Raw genomic sequence first — 16,370 nt, 5'->3', positions numbered from 1 at the left:
AGCGGACCATCTGCTCCTGCATTTTGATGGGATGCCAGATCACAGGCTGGCAAATTGTTCCTTAGGTGGAACGGACGGACCTCCTGCGAACTGCTTTCTCACCTAGCAACAGAGACCTGAGGCGGCCCGGCCACCAGGCCTCACGGATGTCAGCAAAGACAGGTGAAGGTCAGATGACCCATTGAAATGCCAGTGAAGGAAAATAGATATAAAGGGGGGGAAATTAAGTTTAGAACAGATAGGAGGATCATTTATTTACAGAGCTATTGTAATGAGGGGCTGGAGGCTTGTACACCCCTTTGCTATCCTATACAGTGGTACCTTGGGTTAAGTACTTAATTCGTTCCGGAGGTCCGTACTTAACCTGAAACTGTTCTTAACCTGAAGCACCACTTTATCTAATGGGGCCTCCTGCTGCCGCCGTGCCACCAGAGCACGATTTCTGTTCTTATCCTGAAGCAAAGTTCTTAACCTGAAGTACTATTTCTGGGTTAGCTGAGTCTGTAACCTGAAGCATATGTAACCTGAAGCGTATGTAACCCAAGGTACCACTGTATATAGGAGTGGGGTGGGAACAACTTAGAGCTCTAAATGTTTCTGCAATCTCTTTTTATGCCTAGTAGGTGGAACTATCTTTTCTTTTCCTTTCGGGCTCCTCCTGGACCCAAGTGATGGAGGAGATATCTCTGCCTCCTGAGAGATTGCTGGCACTGGAGAAACACCCTGTCTGGGAAGGCAGAGCTAATCCAAGCATCCCATGACGCAAAGGTGGGCGATGTTACAGGCACCTTCAAGGACAGGTGAGACCAGAGAGCAGGTTAAGACACTCCATAGAAGCTGTCAGGAGGCAGAGGATTCAACCCCCACGGCAGGTTGCCAGGAACGGATAAGGCAAGCGAAAGCTCTTACCAACTGCTTTTTATTCAATATTCACAGAGAGAGGCTTGGAAATGCAGCCTCTTGGAATAATGGTGTTGCCCCGAGTGAGTCTTCACCCCCTTCCTCTCTCACGTGTCATCGCTATGGATGCTGAAAAGTGCCCTCTGTCTTTGAGCTCTTTGCTCTCCTACTTTCAAGGCTCGCCAAGTTCTGGGAGGGGAGGTCTTGAATGCTTTCTAAAGACACTGTGTCCATCAGCTGTCGCCCCCCTGGTGCTTCCTCTTCCTCCTCCTCCTCTCCCATTATTTCCCAGCTTTCTCTCTCATCTGCCTCTAAGCTGTGACCTCCCTCCCTTGTTGTAAATATGAACTGTCTTCTTCTTCTCTGACGAAGAAAGAAGAGAAGCAGTAACTAAAGAGAGTTAGCCAACATTACAAAAAACCTGGTGTAATTAATTTTGGCATTTGACGGGTGGCGCTGTGGTCTAAACCACTAAGCCTCTTGGGCTTGCTGATCAGAAGGTCTGTGGTTCGAATCCCTGCGACGGAGTGAGCTCCCGTTGCTCGGTCCCTGCTCCTGCCAACCTAGCAGTTTGAAAGCACGTCAACGTGCAAGTAGATAAATAGGTACTGCTCCGGCGGGAGAGGCAGTCTCCAACATTCCTCCTTTGCCCAATCTCTTGCAGAAGTCAACTGGTAGTGGCCGAGGTCCCTTCATCCCCCCCAATAAAATATTTGAGGGGGCTGCCCCCCAAAGTTGATGGGCAATGCCATTCAAATGGTGTGGGTGTGTGCCATGTCATGCCATCAGTTCTGTGGGGCAGAGTTTAACTGCCCCCACCATATTTTATTCAAATTGGCACCCCTGCCCCCCTCCATCCCCACTAATAGGCTGCTCCAATCCCAGCAGAGGTCCCTGACTCCCCACATCCCACTGGAGCCCTCCCCCAGGTCCTCGGACAATGTGCTCTCTGCATCATCCTGACCCAGCCAGGCCATGACAGTGATTTGCAACTAACTTTAAAATCCATTCTATTCCTATCCTGCACCCACAAACATCAAGGCAGCTCGGCTCGCTTCGCTGTAATTTTAAGGAAGAAAAGCTCCAAAAGTACAAACGTCACTCTCTATAAGTGCTTGGATGGGACTGATAATTCCAAAATGAATGGAAAATTAATAAATTGTTAATATATCTCTCTTTGGGTTGAAGTGCCCACAAAGTGTCAGTGCTATTGCATGGCTTGCTGGTTGGTTTATTTGCTGTTAGGGAAGAGAGGAACTCGATTCCCTTACTCCTGCCTTTCCTCAAACACTCCAATCTACCTGCTTCATTTCTTGTACTTTAGCACCATCATGTGTTCAATTGGAAAATTTAACTTTTATCAGAAAAGATGGTGGTGACTCAGTAATTTCCAAATGATCGAGAAGATTGGTGTAACCATTCTTTCAAATGCTAAATAATGTTTGCTCCTGTAACTCACTGTTACAGGGTAAAATAAAAGTTATCTTGCCATCCTGTCCTTCAGTTTTGCAATTTGCAGGGCAGCTGACAGACCCCAAATTTCAAAACCCCAATCAGCATACTGGCCTAGTTTCCTTTGGGAGGAAGGGCAGGATATAGATTTATAATTATCATCACCATCATTATTTACAACCTTCAAACATTACTGAAAACTGTAGTGAAACCAAAAACAGAAAGAAGAGAAGCAGTAACTAAAGAGAGTTAGCCAACATTACAAAAAACTTGGTGTAATTAATTTTGGCATTTGGCGGGTGGCGCTGTGGTCTAAACCACTGAGCCTAGGACTTGCCGATCAGAAGGTCGGTGGTTCGAATCCCCACTCCTGCCAACCTAGCAGTTTAAAAGCATGTCAAAGTGCAAGTAGATAAACAGGTACCGCTCCGGCGGGAAGGTAAGCGATGTTTCCGTGCGCTGCTCTGGTTCGCCAGAAGTGACTCAGTCATGCTGGCCACATGACCCGGAAGCTGTCTGCAGACAAACGCCACAACCCCAGAGTCGTTTGCGACTGGACCTAATGGTCAGGGGTCCCTTTACCTTTACTGATAATATATTGGTCAAGTGTTGGCAAATAATTACCAAGTTATCTCCTAGGAAAGGTATTTAGGCCAGGGGTGCCGAAACCTGGGGACCTGATGCTCCCTCAACTTCATATTTTGTTGATGGTGGCCAAAAGAAATACAAGAGGAAATTTAAATTTTGGGTATGCAGTGACCACAAAATTTGTCTTATATCTGTAGCATCCATTAAATCTGAGGCTCTGCTTCTACCCTCCCAAATAGGTTACAATGGGGAATCTAGAAATGGCCCTAACTTTTCTCCCCACATAGATGGGTGGAACTTGCAGAGAAATGAGTCCCTCTAGAACTGACATAGGCAAACTCGGCCCTCCAGATGTTCTGGGACTACAACTCCCATCATCCCTGACCACTGGTCCTGTTAGCTAGGGGTGATGGGAGTTGTAGTCCAAAAACATCTGGAGGGCGGAGTTTGCCTATGCCTGCACTAGAATAAAACAAGTTTTCCATATTTCAGGCAGATTCATCCAGGAGCTTTCATGCAGGAAACCTTTAAACTTTTTCCCCCCTGCTAGAATTGGATGCAAATTGCAGGCATGGTCATAACTTCTGAAGCCTTCCAAATTTCAGACAGAAAGTTGCCGTGGTCCTTCAGTAATAGCAGGCTCCACCTGCCTCATCTTACCGGATGTGAAGGAGAAGAGGTCTCTGTTACATGTACTGCTTTATTTGAAGACGGAAGTTCAGCTGGTGAAGCTTCATTCCCAATAGCAAGTCAAGCAGTGTGTGCAAAATCGCATCTTCTACACAACCAATAGAGTTCTATTAGAACTGTGGGTCAAAACATAAACATATGCAGAGTGAGATAATAGACATGTGATGGACTCATTTTCCCTGCCAACATAATACATTTTCAGTTAAAGTTTGCCATCTAGTGGGAATATTGAGGATGTGTATGCATTTATCACTTAAAAAAAAATATCGCTGTAAAGAATGGAATGCTTTGGCCGGGGAGGGCAGGGTATAAATAAAGTTTGTTGTTGTTGTTGTTGTTGTTGTTGTTGTTGTTGTTGTTGTTGTTGTTGTTGTTGTTGTTATTGTTATTATAATTAACCAATAATGAACGTGGATACGGTATCTGAAGAAGTGTGCATGCACATGAAAACTCATACCAATTACAAACTTAGTTGGTCTCTTAAGGTGCTACTGGAAGGAATTTTTTTATTTTATTTCGACTACGCAGACCAACATGGCTACCTACCTGTAACTAGACCTATGGAAGTCATTTCATATAGTCACTGAATTTATTTGTTTCTTGTTTAGACTAGGTAATGAGGTTTCATCTAGTCACACACACACACACACACACACAACCTGTTGATACCAAATGGTACTGAAAGTCAAAGATCGTCTCAAGCAGTTTAAGATCATTTTGAATGTACAGTCGTGCCTTGGTTCTCAAACGGAATCCGTTCCGGAAGTCCGTTCGACTTCCGAAAGCAGTCAAAAGCCAAGGAATGGCTTCTGATTGGCTGCAGGAGTTTCCTGCACTCAATCCGAAGCTGTGTCAGATATTTGGCTTCCAAAAACACTCACTTCTGGGTTTGCGGTGTTTGGGAGCCAAAACGTTCAAGTCACAAGGCATCTGAGAACCAATGTATGACTGTATACAGTTGCTGCTCTTATTCTAGTCCAGTGTTTCTCAAACTTGAGTCTCCAGCTGTTTTGGGACTACAATTCCCACCATTCCTGACCACTGGTCTTGCTAGCTAGGGATAATGGGAGTTGTAGTCCCAAAACAGCTGGAGCCAAGTTTGGGCAACGCAACACTAGTCAGATGATTTCTCGTGGGCCTGTAAGCATCTTCTCCTTCACTTGAATGGAGAAATCACTTTGCATGTGTAAACATGATCTCTCAACTGAAGAAAGATGACAAGTGCACAGAGATGTGTATACAACTTGGAACACACCCTCTTTGGACTGGGCCAACTTGCGACTCTTTGCCTGCTTTAAACAAGCTTAGTGAAACTGAAGGACATTTCCAATGCCATCTTATGCAAGCCCACTCAGAAGTCCCACTGTGTTCAATAAGAGTTAAAGGTAAAGGTAAAGGGACCCCTGACCATTAGGTCCAGTCGTGACTAACTCTGGTGTTGCGGCGCTCATCTCGCTTTATTGGCGTACAGCTTCCGGGTCATGTGGCCAGCATGACTAAGCCGCTTCTGGAGAACCAGAGCAGCGTACGGAAGTCCTCCGCTGTCCCGGGCGATTTTAAAATGCCGCCCGCCAGCATTTTAAGATTGCCCCGGACAGCGGAGAAGTCCTCCGCTGTCCCGGGGTTTTTTAAAATGCTGGGGGTGGGAAGAAAAGCCCTTGTCCCCCCCCCCAGCCTTCAGAAGAGGTCGGGGGACAGACTGTCCCCGGACCTGGTCTGAAGAAGGTTTCCCTAGGAACGCATTAATTGATTTTCAATGCATTCCTATGGGAAACCGTGCATCGCAAGACGAAAAACTCGCAAGACGAAGAGACTTGCGGAACGAATTAATTTCGTATTGCGAGGCACCACTGTATCCGGAGAGGCGGCCTTCAGGCGAGTTTTAATTTTAATTTTCCTTCTCCCACTTAATGCCCCACGCTCGCCCGAGCAGCTTGCAGTCCTCGGTAACCACGGCGACCCGAGGGAGGGGAGGGAACAGGGAAGTCGAGGGCGGCGGCGAGCCGCGATGACGTCAGTGGGCCGCGCCGCCTCGCCCTGGCACGGTGTGAGAGCCCCGGCTAGTGGTGCGAGCTTCAGAATAAGTGGGATCCGCGTGCGCGAGCCCGAGATCGCAGGTAAGGAGCTCAGCCCTGGGCAGGAGGAAGCGGGGCCACGCGTGCGGGCCACATCCCCACAGAGAGCGAGCCTCCCCCGGCCCACCACTCCGGGCAGGTCCACTCGCATGAGGGGGCGGCGATGGCGACGGCCGGCAGCTTGCCTGCAATGCCATCCCTCGAGCAGGCGAGGAGCCCGGAGGCTACCAGATGCGAGTCCTCTTTCCCACCCTGCTCGGGAGTCCAGAGCACTTGGTCGCATTCAGGATCTAGAGTGGGGAAGCGGGGCTTGTGTCTGGGCTGGACACATTGGGCTGCCTGTGCCGCTCGACCTGCGGGGAGAAATCAGGGTGGGAGTCACGACCGTGAGGCAGGGCTGCCAAGTGTGGCAGAAGAGGACACGGCCGTCGCACCTGTCCTTAGGTAGGAGCTTCTTCCGTGTCGACCTGCTGCCCTAAAGTCTTGGCTTTTTTCTTGGCTTTTTGGCGGTTGGCACAGAAGGAAGGCAAGGGGGAGGGGGAAAAATTGAAACTTACACTTTCGTGCGTCCCTCCCGGCGTGACGCTGCGCGCTGACGTCACGGGGCTGTAATGGTGGTGTGCCTTGAGATTTTTTTCATGAAACAAGTGTGCCTTTGCCCAAAAAAGGTTGGGAAACACTGCTCTAGGCATCCAAGAAAGTATCCTTTTATTCTTTAACAAAATTACAAAAGCAACATGGATGACCTAAAGAGAAGCAATAACTTGTCATGCTGGCAAATGTAGCTATAGAAAAGAACTCTTAAAAAAAAGTAAGGATTAGGTCTGAAAAGGTAAACTGGAAAGGTAAACAGCTATGTCATGGCAGATAACCTAGTTGTAAGGCATAAATAGCTCCCTCAAAGTTAAGCAGGGAATGCCAGTCAATCTACTAAATAGAGACAGGATCACACTGAACAAATAAGTGATCTAAATAATAATAATAATAATAATAATAATAATAATAATAATAATAATAATGTGATCTAAATAAATTGAAATCTAAACCGCTGCGTACTGTTCACGCCAGAATTATTCACTGTTACTGGACAATTCTTCATTTTGTACATATTGAGGAGGGGAAATATTTTAAATTTACATTTATTTTTGCTTCCATTCTCCCTGCCTATTGCACATTGGTTTGTTTTAAAAGAAAGAAAAAACATGATGTGTTTGCGTGATACAACCAAGCATTGCGGTGAGGGGGGGGGGGACGAAACAATGAAGACATAAAAAAACATTTTTTCCACATTAAAACTGTTTTACTGAAAAAGCTCACAGAAAGTACTAAAAGTCGTTTTTGTGTAAAGTTTATTTAAGGCAGGTGGGAACTTTCCTTCCACTAGGTGGAGCATCAGGAGCACTTAATGGAAGAATAGATTCAGCCAGGAAGCCCCCATTGTCTATATAAAGTAAGAGGACATTTTCTTTGAATAATTCTCCAGTTTCCTTGGTCATGTTTGGGGAGGTGTACATAAAATGTGCATTTAAAACCCTGTACTATCCAATGCCATTTAAGAATGTGCTGTATTTCTTGGATTGTTTCCTTTTTTATTATGTATTTTGTTTTGTTTTTTATATTGTGAATTTACGTTGTAACCGCCCCGAGACCTGTGGGTATAGGGCGGTATGCAAAATTAATAAATAATGCAAAATAATGAAATAATGACACACACAAAAATTAAAACCTTAAGAATCTGCTAGGCTCTATAAATTTTATTTGGTCATTTAATTGTCACAAAGAAGCAGCTAGCAGCAACCTGATCCAGCTAGGCCATAAGCAGGTCAGAATACTTATCTCTAAATTCAGGAAGAACGACATATGCAACATATGCAAACAATGTTATTCATACATTTCCGCCCCGTTCAGAAGGAGGGGCTGCAGTGGTTGTTGACTGCACCAATCACTTCTTCACAGTGCCATTTTGTATGTGTCCACTCAGAAGTAGATCTCATAAGAATTTAATCATCGCTTCCTGCTCCACACCTTCCTGGTAATCTCTTTAACAGCGGAAAATACATATGACTCTAAATGAGGTGTGAGGAACCTTTGGTCCTCCTGCTGTTGACGAACTGCAACTCCTATTTGCCTCGGTTCAGGAATGGTGAAAATTATTATTATTATTATTATTATTATTATTATTATTATTATTATTATTATTTATTTGTACCCTGCCCATCTGGCTGGGTTTCCCCAGCCACTCTGGGCAGCTTCCAACAAAGATTAAAAATACATTAAAATGTCACACATTAAAAACTTCCCTAAACAGGGCTGCCTTCAGATGTCTTCTAAAAGTCATTTAGTTGTTTATCTCCCTGACATCTGGCGGGAAGGCATTCCACAGGGAGGGCACCACTACCGAGAAGGCCCTCTGCCTGGTTCCCTGTAGCTTTGTTTCTCACAGTAAGGGAACCGCCAGAAGGCCCCCAGCGCTGGACCTCAGTGTCCGGGCTGAACAATGGGGGTGGAGACTCTCCTTCAGGTATCTTGGAAGATTGTGAAGCTCCTTGACATCTGGCAGGAGACGGATGCCACCACCGAGAAGGCCCTCTGCCTGATTCCCCGTAGCTTTGCTGCTCACAGTGAGGGAACCGCCAGAAGGCCCTCGGCACTGGACCTCACTGTCCAGGTAGAATGATGGAAGTGTAGTTCAGCAACAGCTGGGAGCCCAAAGGTTCCTCACACTTGATGTTTATAGTGGAAAACTTGTCTGTGAAGAATTCAAATGGTATTGAACAAGAACAAAGGGACTTGGCTGTGTTTTTTAACAGGCAGTAGCTGTTACTCTCAAACATTTCAGCTTCTTCATTGATGGCTCCACGCAATATGAGAGACCTCCAGTCCTCCCCCTTCCTTGTTGCATGTGGGACAGCATACCCTCCAACATTTCTCCAATGAAAATAGGGACGTCCATAATAATGATGATGATAATTTTATTATTTATATCCTGCCCACCTGACCAGGTTGCCCCAGCTACTCTGGGTGGCTTCCAACGTCTATAAAAACATAATAAAACATGAAACTTTTTTTTAAAACTTCCCTATACAGGGCTGCCTTCAGGTTTCTTCTAAAGGTTGCAGAGTTACTTATCTCCTTTGCTTGGGGTTTGCAAAACTCTATACCCTCCAACATTTCTCCAATGAAAATAGGGATGTCCTAAGGAAAAGCAGGACATTCTGGGATCAAATCAGAAACCGGGATGGCTTCTGTAAATCCAGGACCAGGACTGTTCCTGGAAAATAGAGCCACTTGCGAGGGTCTGTGACAGGACTCAGGGAAGGGCAGAAGAAGTCTCCTTTATTGTGCTGAGATATCAACCAGGAAAAAGCTTCTACTTGCCCTAAAACTTGGCTTGACATGGGAGACCTTTCAATTCTTGATGAACTTGGAGGTAGAGATCTCTGTGCTGCTGGACGTCTTGACCAGGACAGGAGTCACTGCCAGAGGGTGAAGGGGCAGTTGCCTTCAAATGTACATTTGTGGAAGCTTGGTTGACTGATTGAACCAGAGGTGGCTGTTCTTACAATAAACACACTATTACAAGGAACAACAAGTTGTACGCAACTCAGTTTTCCTCAGAGTAGACTCAGCTGAAATGAATGGATCCAAGTTAGTCACATCCATTAATTTAAATGGGTCTACTCTGAGAATGACTAAAATTGGCTTCAATGCTTTCTTGTTAGAGCAATGGCTACTTGCCAATGAGTAATAAGGAATAATTGCTCAAAGAATTATTATTAATTTTAAAAAAGAAAACGACATTGATACTATTTACTACAAACTAAGCTTTATTACTCATCTCATTTTCAAAAGTCTCAGAATTAATAGCCAGATACAATTTAGCGCAACCTGACAATTTAGAAACATTCAGTGCTGCTAAATGAATTGGTGATGCAGGAACATAACATTCACAAAGGGTATTAATTTGTTTTGTTTATAAACAAATTAGATTGGTTTATAAATGGATTCTCATTACTTCTTCCTTTGGCTGGAACCTTTTTTTTTTTATTTCACTAAAATGAAATTTGCACAAAGCTAATGCAAAACATAAGACTCCAGAGAGAGAGAGAGAGAGAGAGAGAGAGAGAGAGAGAGAGAGAGAGAGAATATCTAAGGATACGCACAGCGCTTGGATAATTGGCATTATCAATAAGCCAGGATTTGTGTAAGAACAGTTTATACTGTATAGTATTAATTATGCCTCTTTAGTCCATACCCACTGACAAAACTAATTCATTAATCAGTAAAAGGCTGAGGCTAAAGAAAGTTGTAGAATCTTCACTATTGGATTTTTAAGAGAAGTTCAGAAGCTGTCAGAGATGCTCTGGGCAAAGGATATTCTGTTTGAGGACAGGAAGTTAAAAGCTGGCAACCCTGCCTTGAAGTTGCATTTTCCTGTAAAAAATGAAACGAATGAACTGGTCGTGCTTAAATCCAACAAAGGTGGGGAATTTAAGTCAAGGATGGTAAACTTGCCCTCCTCCAAATTGTTGGATCCTCCCCCTTGGACATGCCAGCTGAGGCTGATAATTCAACAATATCTGAGGGGTCACAGATTCCTCATCCAGGGTTTCAGCTGTTCAGCCACTCCACCTGACAATTTCTTCAAGCTGTAAGCTCTGTTGCCGTGTGTAGTCAAAGGCATTTGCTCTCATTCTTGTGCTGCTACTGTAATTTAATGATCTTTCCTACGATCCCTGGGATTCCAATTCATTTTAAACTATTATTGGGCTGGGCGATATCTGGTTTTCAACATCACGATATACTGATACATCACAATGTCTGAATAAGGATGGAGCTACGAAGATTCGTGATATATTGCCAGGTCAGTAATTATGAAAGTGGTATCACAATAAGGACTTCAAACCCATTTTGGACGATATATCAATATATCACCCAGTCCTAGTTTTCATGTATGTATTCAGGCATACTCTGATGTGACAGACCATAAAATAAGCTCCCAGGAGCCTTTTAGAGCAGGGATTCCTAAACTGTGGTTTGTGGACCACTGGTTGTCTGTGAGCTTCATTCAGATGGCTTATGGTATGTTCATTAAATAGCTGAAAATCAAATAACGCCAAGTACAGTGCATTGCGTGGGACGTGTGTGGCGCTGTGGGTTAAACCACAGAGCCTAGGACTTGCCGATCAGAAGGTTGGCGGTTCAAATCCCCGCGACGGGCTGAGCTCCTGTTCCTCGGTCCCCGCTCCTGCCAACCTAGCAGTTCGAAAGCACGTCAAAGTGCAAGCAAGATAAATAGGTACCACTCTGGCGGGAAGGTAAACAGGGTTTCCGTGCGCTGCTCTGGTTCACCAGAAGCGGCTTAGTCATGCTGGCCACATGACCCGGAAGCTGTACGCCGGGTTCCTCGGCCAATAAAGCGAGATGAGCACCGCAACCCCTGAGTCTATCATGACTGAACCTAATGGTCAGGGGTCCCTTTACCTTTACAGTGCATTGCAGTTTGTGCAACTGACAGGAAAACCATTAAATGGTTCACCAAGACCCTTAGCAATTTTCAAGTAGTTCACAAGGTAAGAAAAAGTTGGGGTGGCACCGTTCTAGAGTTTTAGATCTATGATTGCAATCCTTCTAACGACTGGTCTACATGTTCCACTAAATTATGTGGCGTGCCCGTTTCAGACTGCTTACCAGCTCATGGAAAAGCCTAGGCCAATTATTTGTTCCCAGTGTGCCAGCTGGAATCTATGTGCAGTATTCAGATATGCAATTTCCCGCTTCAGTGTAACAAGATTTTACTGAACATGCAGCTCAGCTCTTAGACCCCTAACAGCAGATTTACAGTCCTCCTTTATAGAAGAGGTTGGGGGGGGGGTTTACAGCTGTTCATCTTGCATCTCTCAATGGGTCTCCTTTTTTCTCTCCATACTTTTTCAAAGTATGTCAGGAGGGAAGCAAACTTTTTTGGCCCAGAATTTATAATAATCCAAAGACAATATTTTCCAGCACTTTGTGGAGGAGCCTAGAATCAATCCGAAAACAGGATCAATTGGGAAAAATTTATAAGCAATGAGGAGGAAGGGGAGGAAAGTAAATCAGAGGATTGGTCTGCATTCTAGGTGAGGCCATCATTCAGGTGCGGAAATAATGAGAGGCGATGCACAAAGTACCTGTAAAGTGCAGCTTGCTCCAAAGTTATTTCAGCCGCTCAACAAAAATATTGGAGACAACCGGAAACGTGAAAAGTGGTGGGTTGGGGTGAGGAAATGTTGATTTATTTATTTTTGCAAGCAAGTGTAGATAGATGTTTGTACTAGTTCTAGCTTTATGGGCAAGTTGTGATTGGGTGGGATCAGAGAATTTCCAACATGCTATTCTTATACTCTTTTTACTGTATTAACTTAATTAAATAGCAGGTGTGATAACATGTTAAACCATCTGAAGGGTGTGCAGGTATTTCACATCAGTTCAGGCTTCGTGGCTTACAGGGTTAACTTCAGATAAGCTTAAGCACTCAAAGCATATGTCTGCTCCATTTTCTACGCCACAATAAGATCCAAAAAAATTATGTGGTGCTGAACAGCATTTATGGTTACAAAATTCAGTCTCTCTTGAATCAGACAATAATATTCATCTGTAGAAATAGCAATCGCGTATGCAGCTGTTTATAAGTGTTCTGTTGTTGTTCTAATTAAATAATTGAATGGGTGGCCCCATCATTCCATGCCAAACTCCTTGAAGAAAATACCAAGTGTTAAACCTGGAACTTCTGTTGACCAACCAACCACTAAGGCACATCACCATTTCATTTCCTTGAGCATATCTTCAAAGGCATTTTAAAAGAAAATACTTTATATGGAAGACTAGAACAAGTTGTCAAGCAGTCTTCAGAATCTTGTTCACACAGAAGCAATTTACCAGTAGCTGAATATTTTGTCTGTGCTCTAAGAATGTACCTTTGTTCTAAAGGGATCATCTTCTTTAGGAAATAATTGAACGGGTCTTTAAATATTATTGTAGTTGTGTGGGAGGCGTTTTTTCTGGACCCAGCCACGGGTGTGCTATTGATGGCATGGGTCTCAAACATGGCATTTATTTCATGCCATGTGCTCTCCTGATTCCATGGGAAACAGCTCCCACATAACTAAGAGACCCTTTTAAGCACCTGTCCACAGTTGTAATCCCCTAAATCAGGGGTCGCCCATGTGGTGAGATGCCCCAACCAGAATGGCCAGTGGTCAGGGAGCTACAAGTTGTAGCTCAAACCATATGGAAGGTCCCACATTTGCTATCCCTGTCCTAAAGGTGTAGGGTCAATATGTGCTCACCTCTATTTTCAAGCATATTACTGATAGTTCTATTATTACAAAATGTTACTACAGCTATGTGTGTGAGAGAGACAGAGGGACGGAGAAACAAAGAGAAACATAATTTTACAGGGATTTCCTAGATAAAAAGTTCAACTCAAAATCATTTATTCAAACAAAATGTTTCTTAAATACAATTAAATACATTGCACACGTAATGCACTCTTTCACAGTAAAAAAGCAAAACGAACAAACAATAGGAAGCACATGTTTGCTGAATGCTCCCTAAAAATGCTTCATTAACCATGCCTTGTGTTCTTTTTGTTGTTGTTTCACATAAAAAGAGAATTTTGAAGCTGTTTATTAGGTTAGTCATAATCGAGGGTTTTCAAAGGGCACTCACTTCAGTTTTAATGAATTATATTAAAATTTGCACTCCTGCTTTTCTGAATGTATGGCACTTTTGCCTAGGGGGTTTCCTGTGCACACACCATTCAAATGATCAGGAGCTGTGCAAGAAAAGAAGTTGCTCAAGTTCCTAATGGATTGTGCTTAGCAATGCTGGTTATGTAATGCAGCCTCTACCATTTTTGGACTACAACTCCAGGCATGTTTGCTGGGAACTGCTCTTAAGACAACCTCTGCAACTGCATCTTGCTTTATCCAGACTTCCTACTGGCAAAATAAATTTAGTTTTTAATTGCTTGAAGGCAATCTCTCTGCAAAATGCTTACACTATTTCCATTGGACTTGGGAGCATAACCAGTGTCAAATGGCTCTGCAGCGAATGCTTAGAAATGTGTTTGTGTAGAAGGTGGCTAGCAAACAAGAAGGGAGATCTACAGCCAAATCATACGCCTGTTTACTTAGAAGACTCATTGATGGCAAGGTTGTCAATGGCTGCTTCTTAACGAGAACAGGTACGTTTGCTATGTCTACATTGGTGGGTATCTTTCCTTTTCATATTTGCTGTACTTTTTTGTGTATGCAGCAAATGCACCTGCCGCGACAGATTGTAAACTGGTCGTTAGTATGAGCCAAAATCGGGAGTGACATCAAATTGCAAAACCAAAAACAGGAGGGGGAAGAGTCCCCTTTCTCTCTTTCAAGATTCTGTTCAGCAACACCTAGGCCATTTGTTTCACAAGAGAACTGTATTCTTCCGCCAGTTTTTTCTGCTCATTTAGTTTTTCCAGCACTGCATCCATTAAATACGAAGCAAAAGGAAACTGAAAGAGAAGCAGAGTAAGAAAAATGATCAGCGAAGCCTATATTTTTCTTCAGCTAAAAAACATTTACTAAGTGTTCTGAAGCCATTAGATTTCACTTAGTTCTGACACTGGCACACTTGCCCACGTCCGTTCTCTCCTAAAACGGATCCTCCTGATTAGTGTGTGTAACTGTTCCTTATCATAAAAATGATAAAAGAGCAGAATAAAATGAAAAAAGATAAACGCCTTATTGAACAATTCATGGTTTACTGACCATGTTAATGATGTAATCTGCAATACCAGCAGCTCTGTCATTTATCTTCAATCAGCTGATCAATATGAGGTTACAGTCATCTCTGGGGCACTTATAAGTAGACGCAGCACTGCATGCTGACTGCTCTCAGGAGAGGGAGAGAGGGAGCTATCAATACAGCTCCTCGGGCCGGAGGCAAATGCTTTCAGAGGCATCCAGTGAAACTTTGGGGACTAAATGCAGGGGGGGGGGGGAATCCCTTCACAGATCAGGATTCTATTGGGAAAGGTAAGCATAAAGGAAACTTTGGGGTGGGCACAGGACAAGCTTCCACTGACTTTATTTATACTTTACGGTCAAAGTTAGAAAAATGACATTATTCACAGGATGGCTGTAATTCTCAAGAAAGCCTTTGTCACATGGCAAGTCAGTAGTCTTTGTGTCCTTAGAGCATTGGTGTCCAAACTTTTTTCAAAGAGGGCCAGATCTGATGAAGGGCTGTGAGGGCCAAACCAAAGGGCCAACCAAAGTTGTTAACCTTTTTTAGGATTGACGTTGTTGAGCTTTTTTTAGGATTTTACTCCAAATAAGTTGTTGAGCTTTGTTTAAGGTTGAAGTTGTTGAGGTATATTTTTAGGATTTTGCCTCAGGAGATAAACTGCCACAGGGGCCAGATTAAACAGACTGGCGGGCCGGATTAGGCCCCCCCCCCAAAGGTCTTTGGACATGGCTGCCTTACAGCAACAGTCCACAGCAGAAAGGAAATGTTTTTCACCATGTGAATGGGTTGCTTGTGAGCATCTAAATCTACACCAATTCTGTGAGCTCACTATGATGTTGAGAAGGAAGAAAGTGATTTCCCCAGCAGGCCACGCAACAGGTGTGAAATCTTGTGCTAACTCTGGAAAAAGCCTTTTAATTGCAGAAGGACTTCTGAGGATCCAACCTTTTCTGGCCCCAAAGGCTATGAACCTCAACAAAGTGGGCCAGGTTTCTGGTAAGAGCTAGAAATGGTAACTAGCAAATATGGCAAAAAGGAAACCAGGGGCTGGATTTGAAAAGCTCAAGCATGAGCCTAGGTCAAGGCAGATGCAGCATGTAATGACAGATGGACATATCAAGCATATTAAGTCATTCTGTTGAGAAGGTTGGGTTTGTCGACAGATAACACTCAGCAGTTAGTACTGTTCAACGAAGAGAAGCACTAGCAGAAGACTTCACTCAACACAGACTTAGCACAAGCAACTTCTTGAGATGTTTTGCAAGTCCTTGTGCAACACTTTGTACCAGAAAATATTTCACAATGCCTTGTGCTAACAGAAGCACTCCACTGAATTTCACTTCTTTTTCACAAAGGTTTTGTGCTAAGTCAGAGGAAGTCTTTTCAGTTGCAGATGAGGGCTTCTTCTTGCACCTGTGGAACCAACCCATGGTACCCGAAGATTGCTAACCTCAACAAAATAGGCTAGGGTTGGCAAAGGGGTTTGCTTAGAAATCCCTATAGACGCAGAGGTATTCCCACAATGGGGGGGTTTAAGACCTTTCCTTCACTGCAGGCCACACATCCAAATGGAGCAATATCAGAAATAAAGATTTGGAGGTTTTTTTTAAAAAAAGTCTTCTTCTCCAGTTAAGTATTCATAGATGAATTAAGAAGAAGAAAAAGTTGTATGTGGGGACATAAGCAAATGACTAACTCAAACCATCACAGATGAGAAAAATAAATTAATACAGAGAAAAACACATGAACATGTGTGCGGTTTATACACTGGCGTTAAGGTTTCTTGTGCCAAAGAACACTGAGCCAGTGGGAATCATGCAATGCAGTTCACATGTGACTTTGTAAATATCATTTCCCTACATTATGCTTTCCCCCTCTTCATGTAGTTATGTA

The 16,370-nt window shown here is 43.7% G+C and overlaps 1 protein-coding gene across 9 annotated transcripts in view; it reads right to left on the bottom strand.

Annotated features, from left to right (window-relative positions):
* LOC114587885 (endophilin-A1) overlaps nucleotides 1-16,370 on the bottom strand; it is a 277,955-nt gene that overhangs the window by 96,979 nt on the left and 164,606 nt on the right. The window contains exon 26 of one of the 9 annotated variants that reach the window (XM_028712738.2): nucleotides 13,159-14,241. The exons of 7 other annotated variants lie outside the window; for them this stretch is intronic. In XM_028712738.2, coding sequence (XP_028568571.2) covers nucleotides 14,140-14,241 — 102 coding nt within the window. In that variant the 3' untranslated portion in view covers nucleotides 13,159-14,139. Of the gene's footprint in view, nucleotides 1-13,158; nucleotides 14,242-16,370 lie in introns of those variants that run through there. One more of the 9 variants, XR_013391153.1, reaches the window with a different exon arrangement.

Source organism: Podarcis muralis, chromosome 17 (assembly GCF_964188315.1).
Source record: "Podarcis muralis chromosome 17, rPodMur119.hap1.1, whole genome shotgun sequence".
NCBI lineage: Eukaryota > Metazoa > Chordata > Lepidosauria > Squamata > Lacertidae > Podarcis > Podarcis muralis.
The sequence above is the reverse complement of the archived record's forward strand: the minus strand, read 5'-3'. Positions and strand labels throughout refer to the sequence as shown.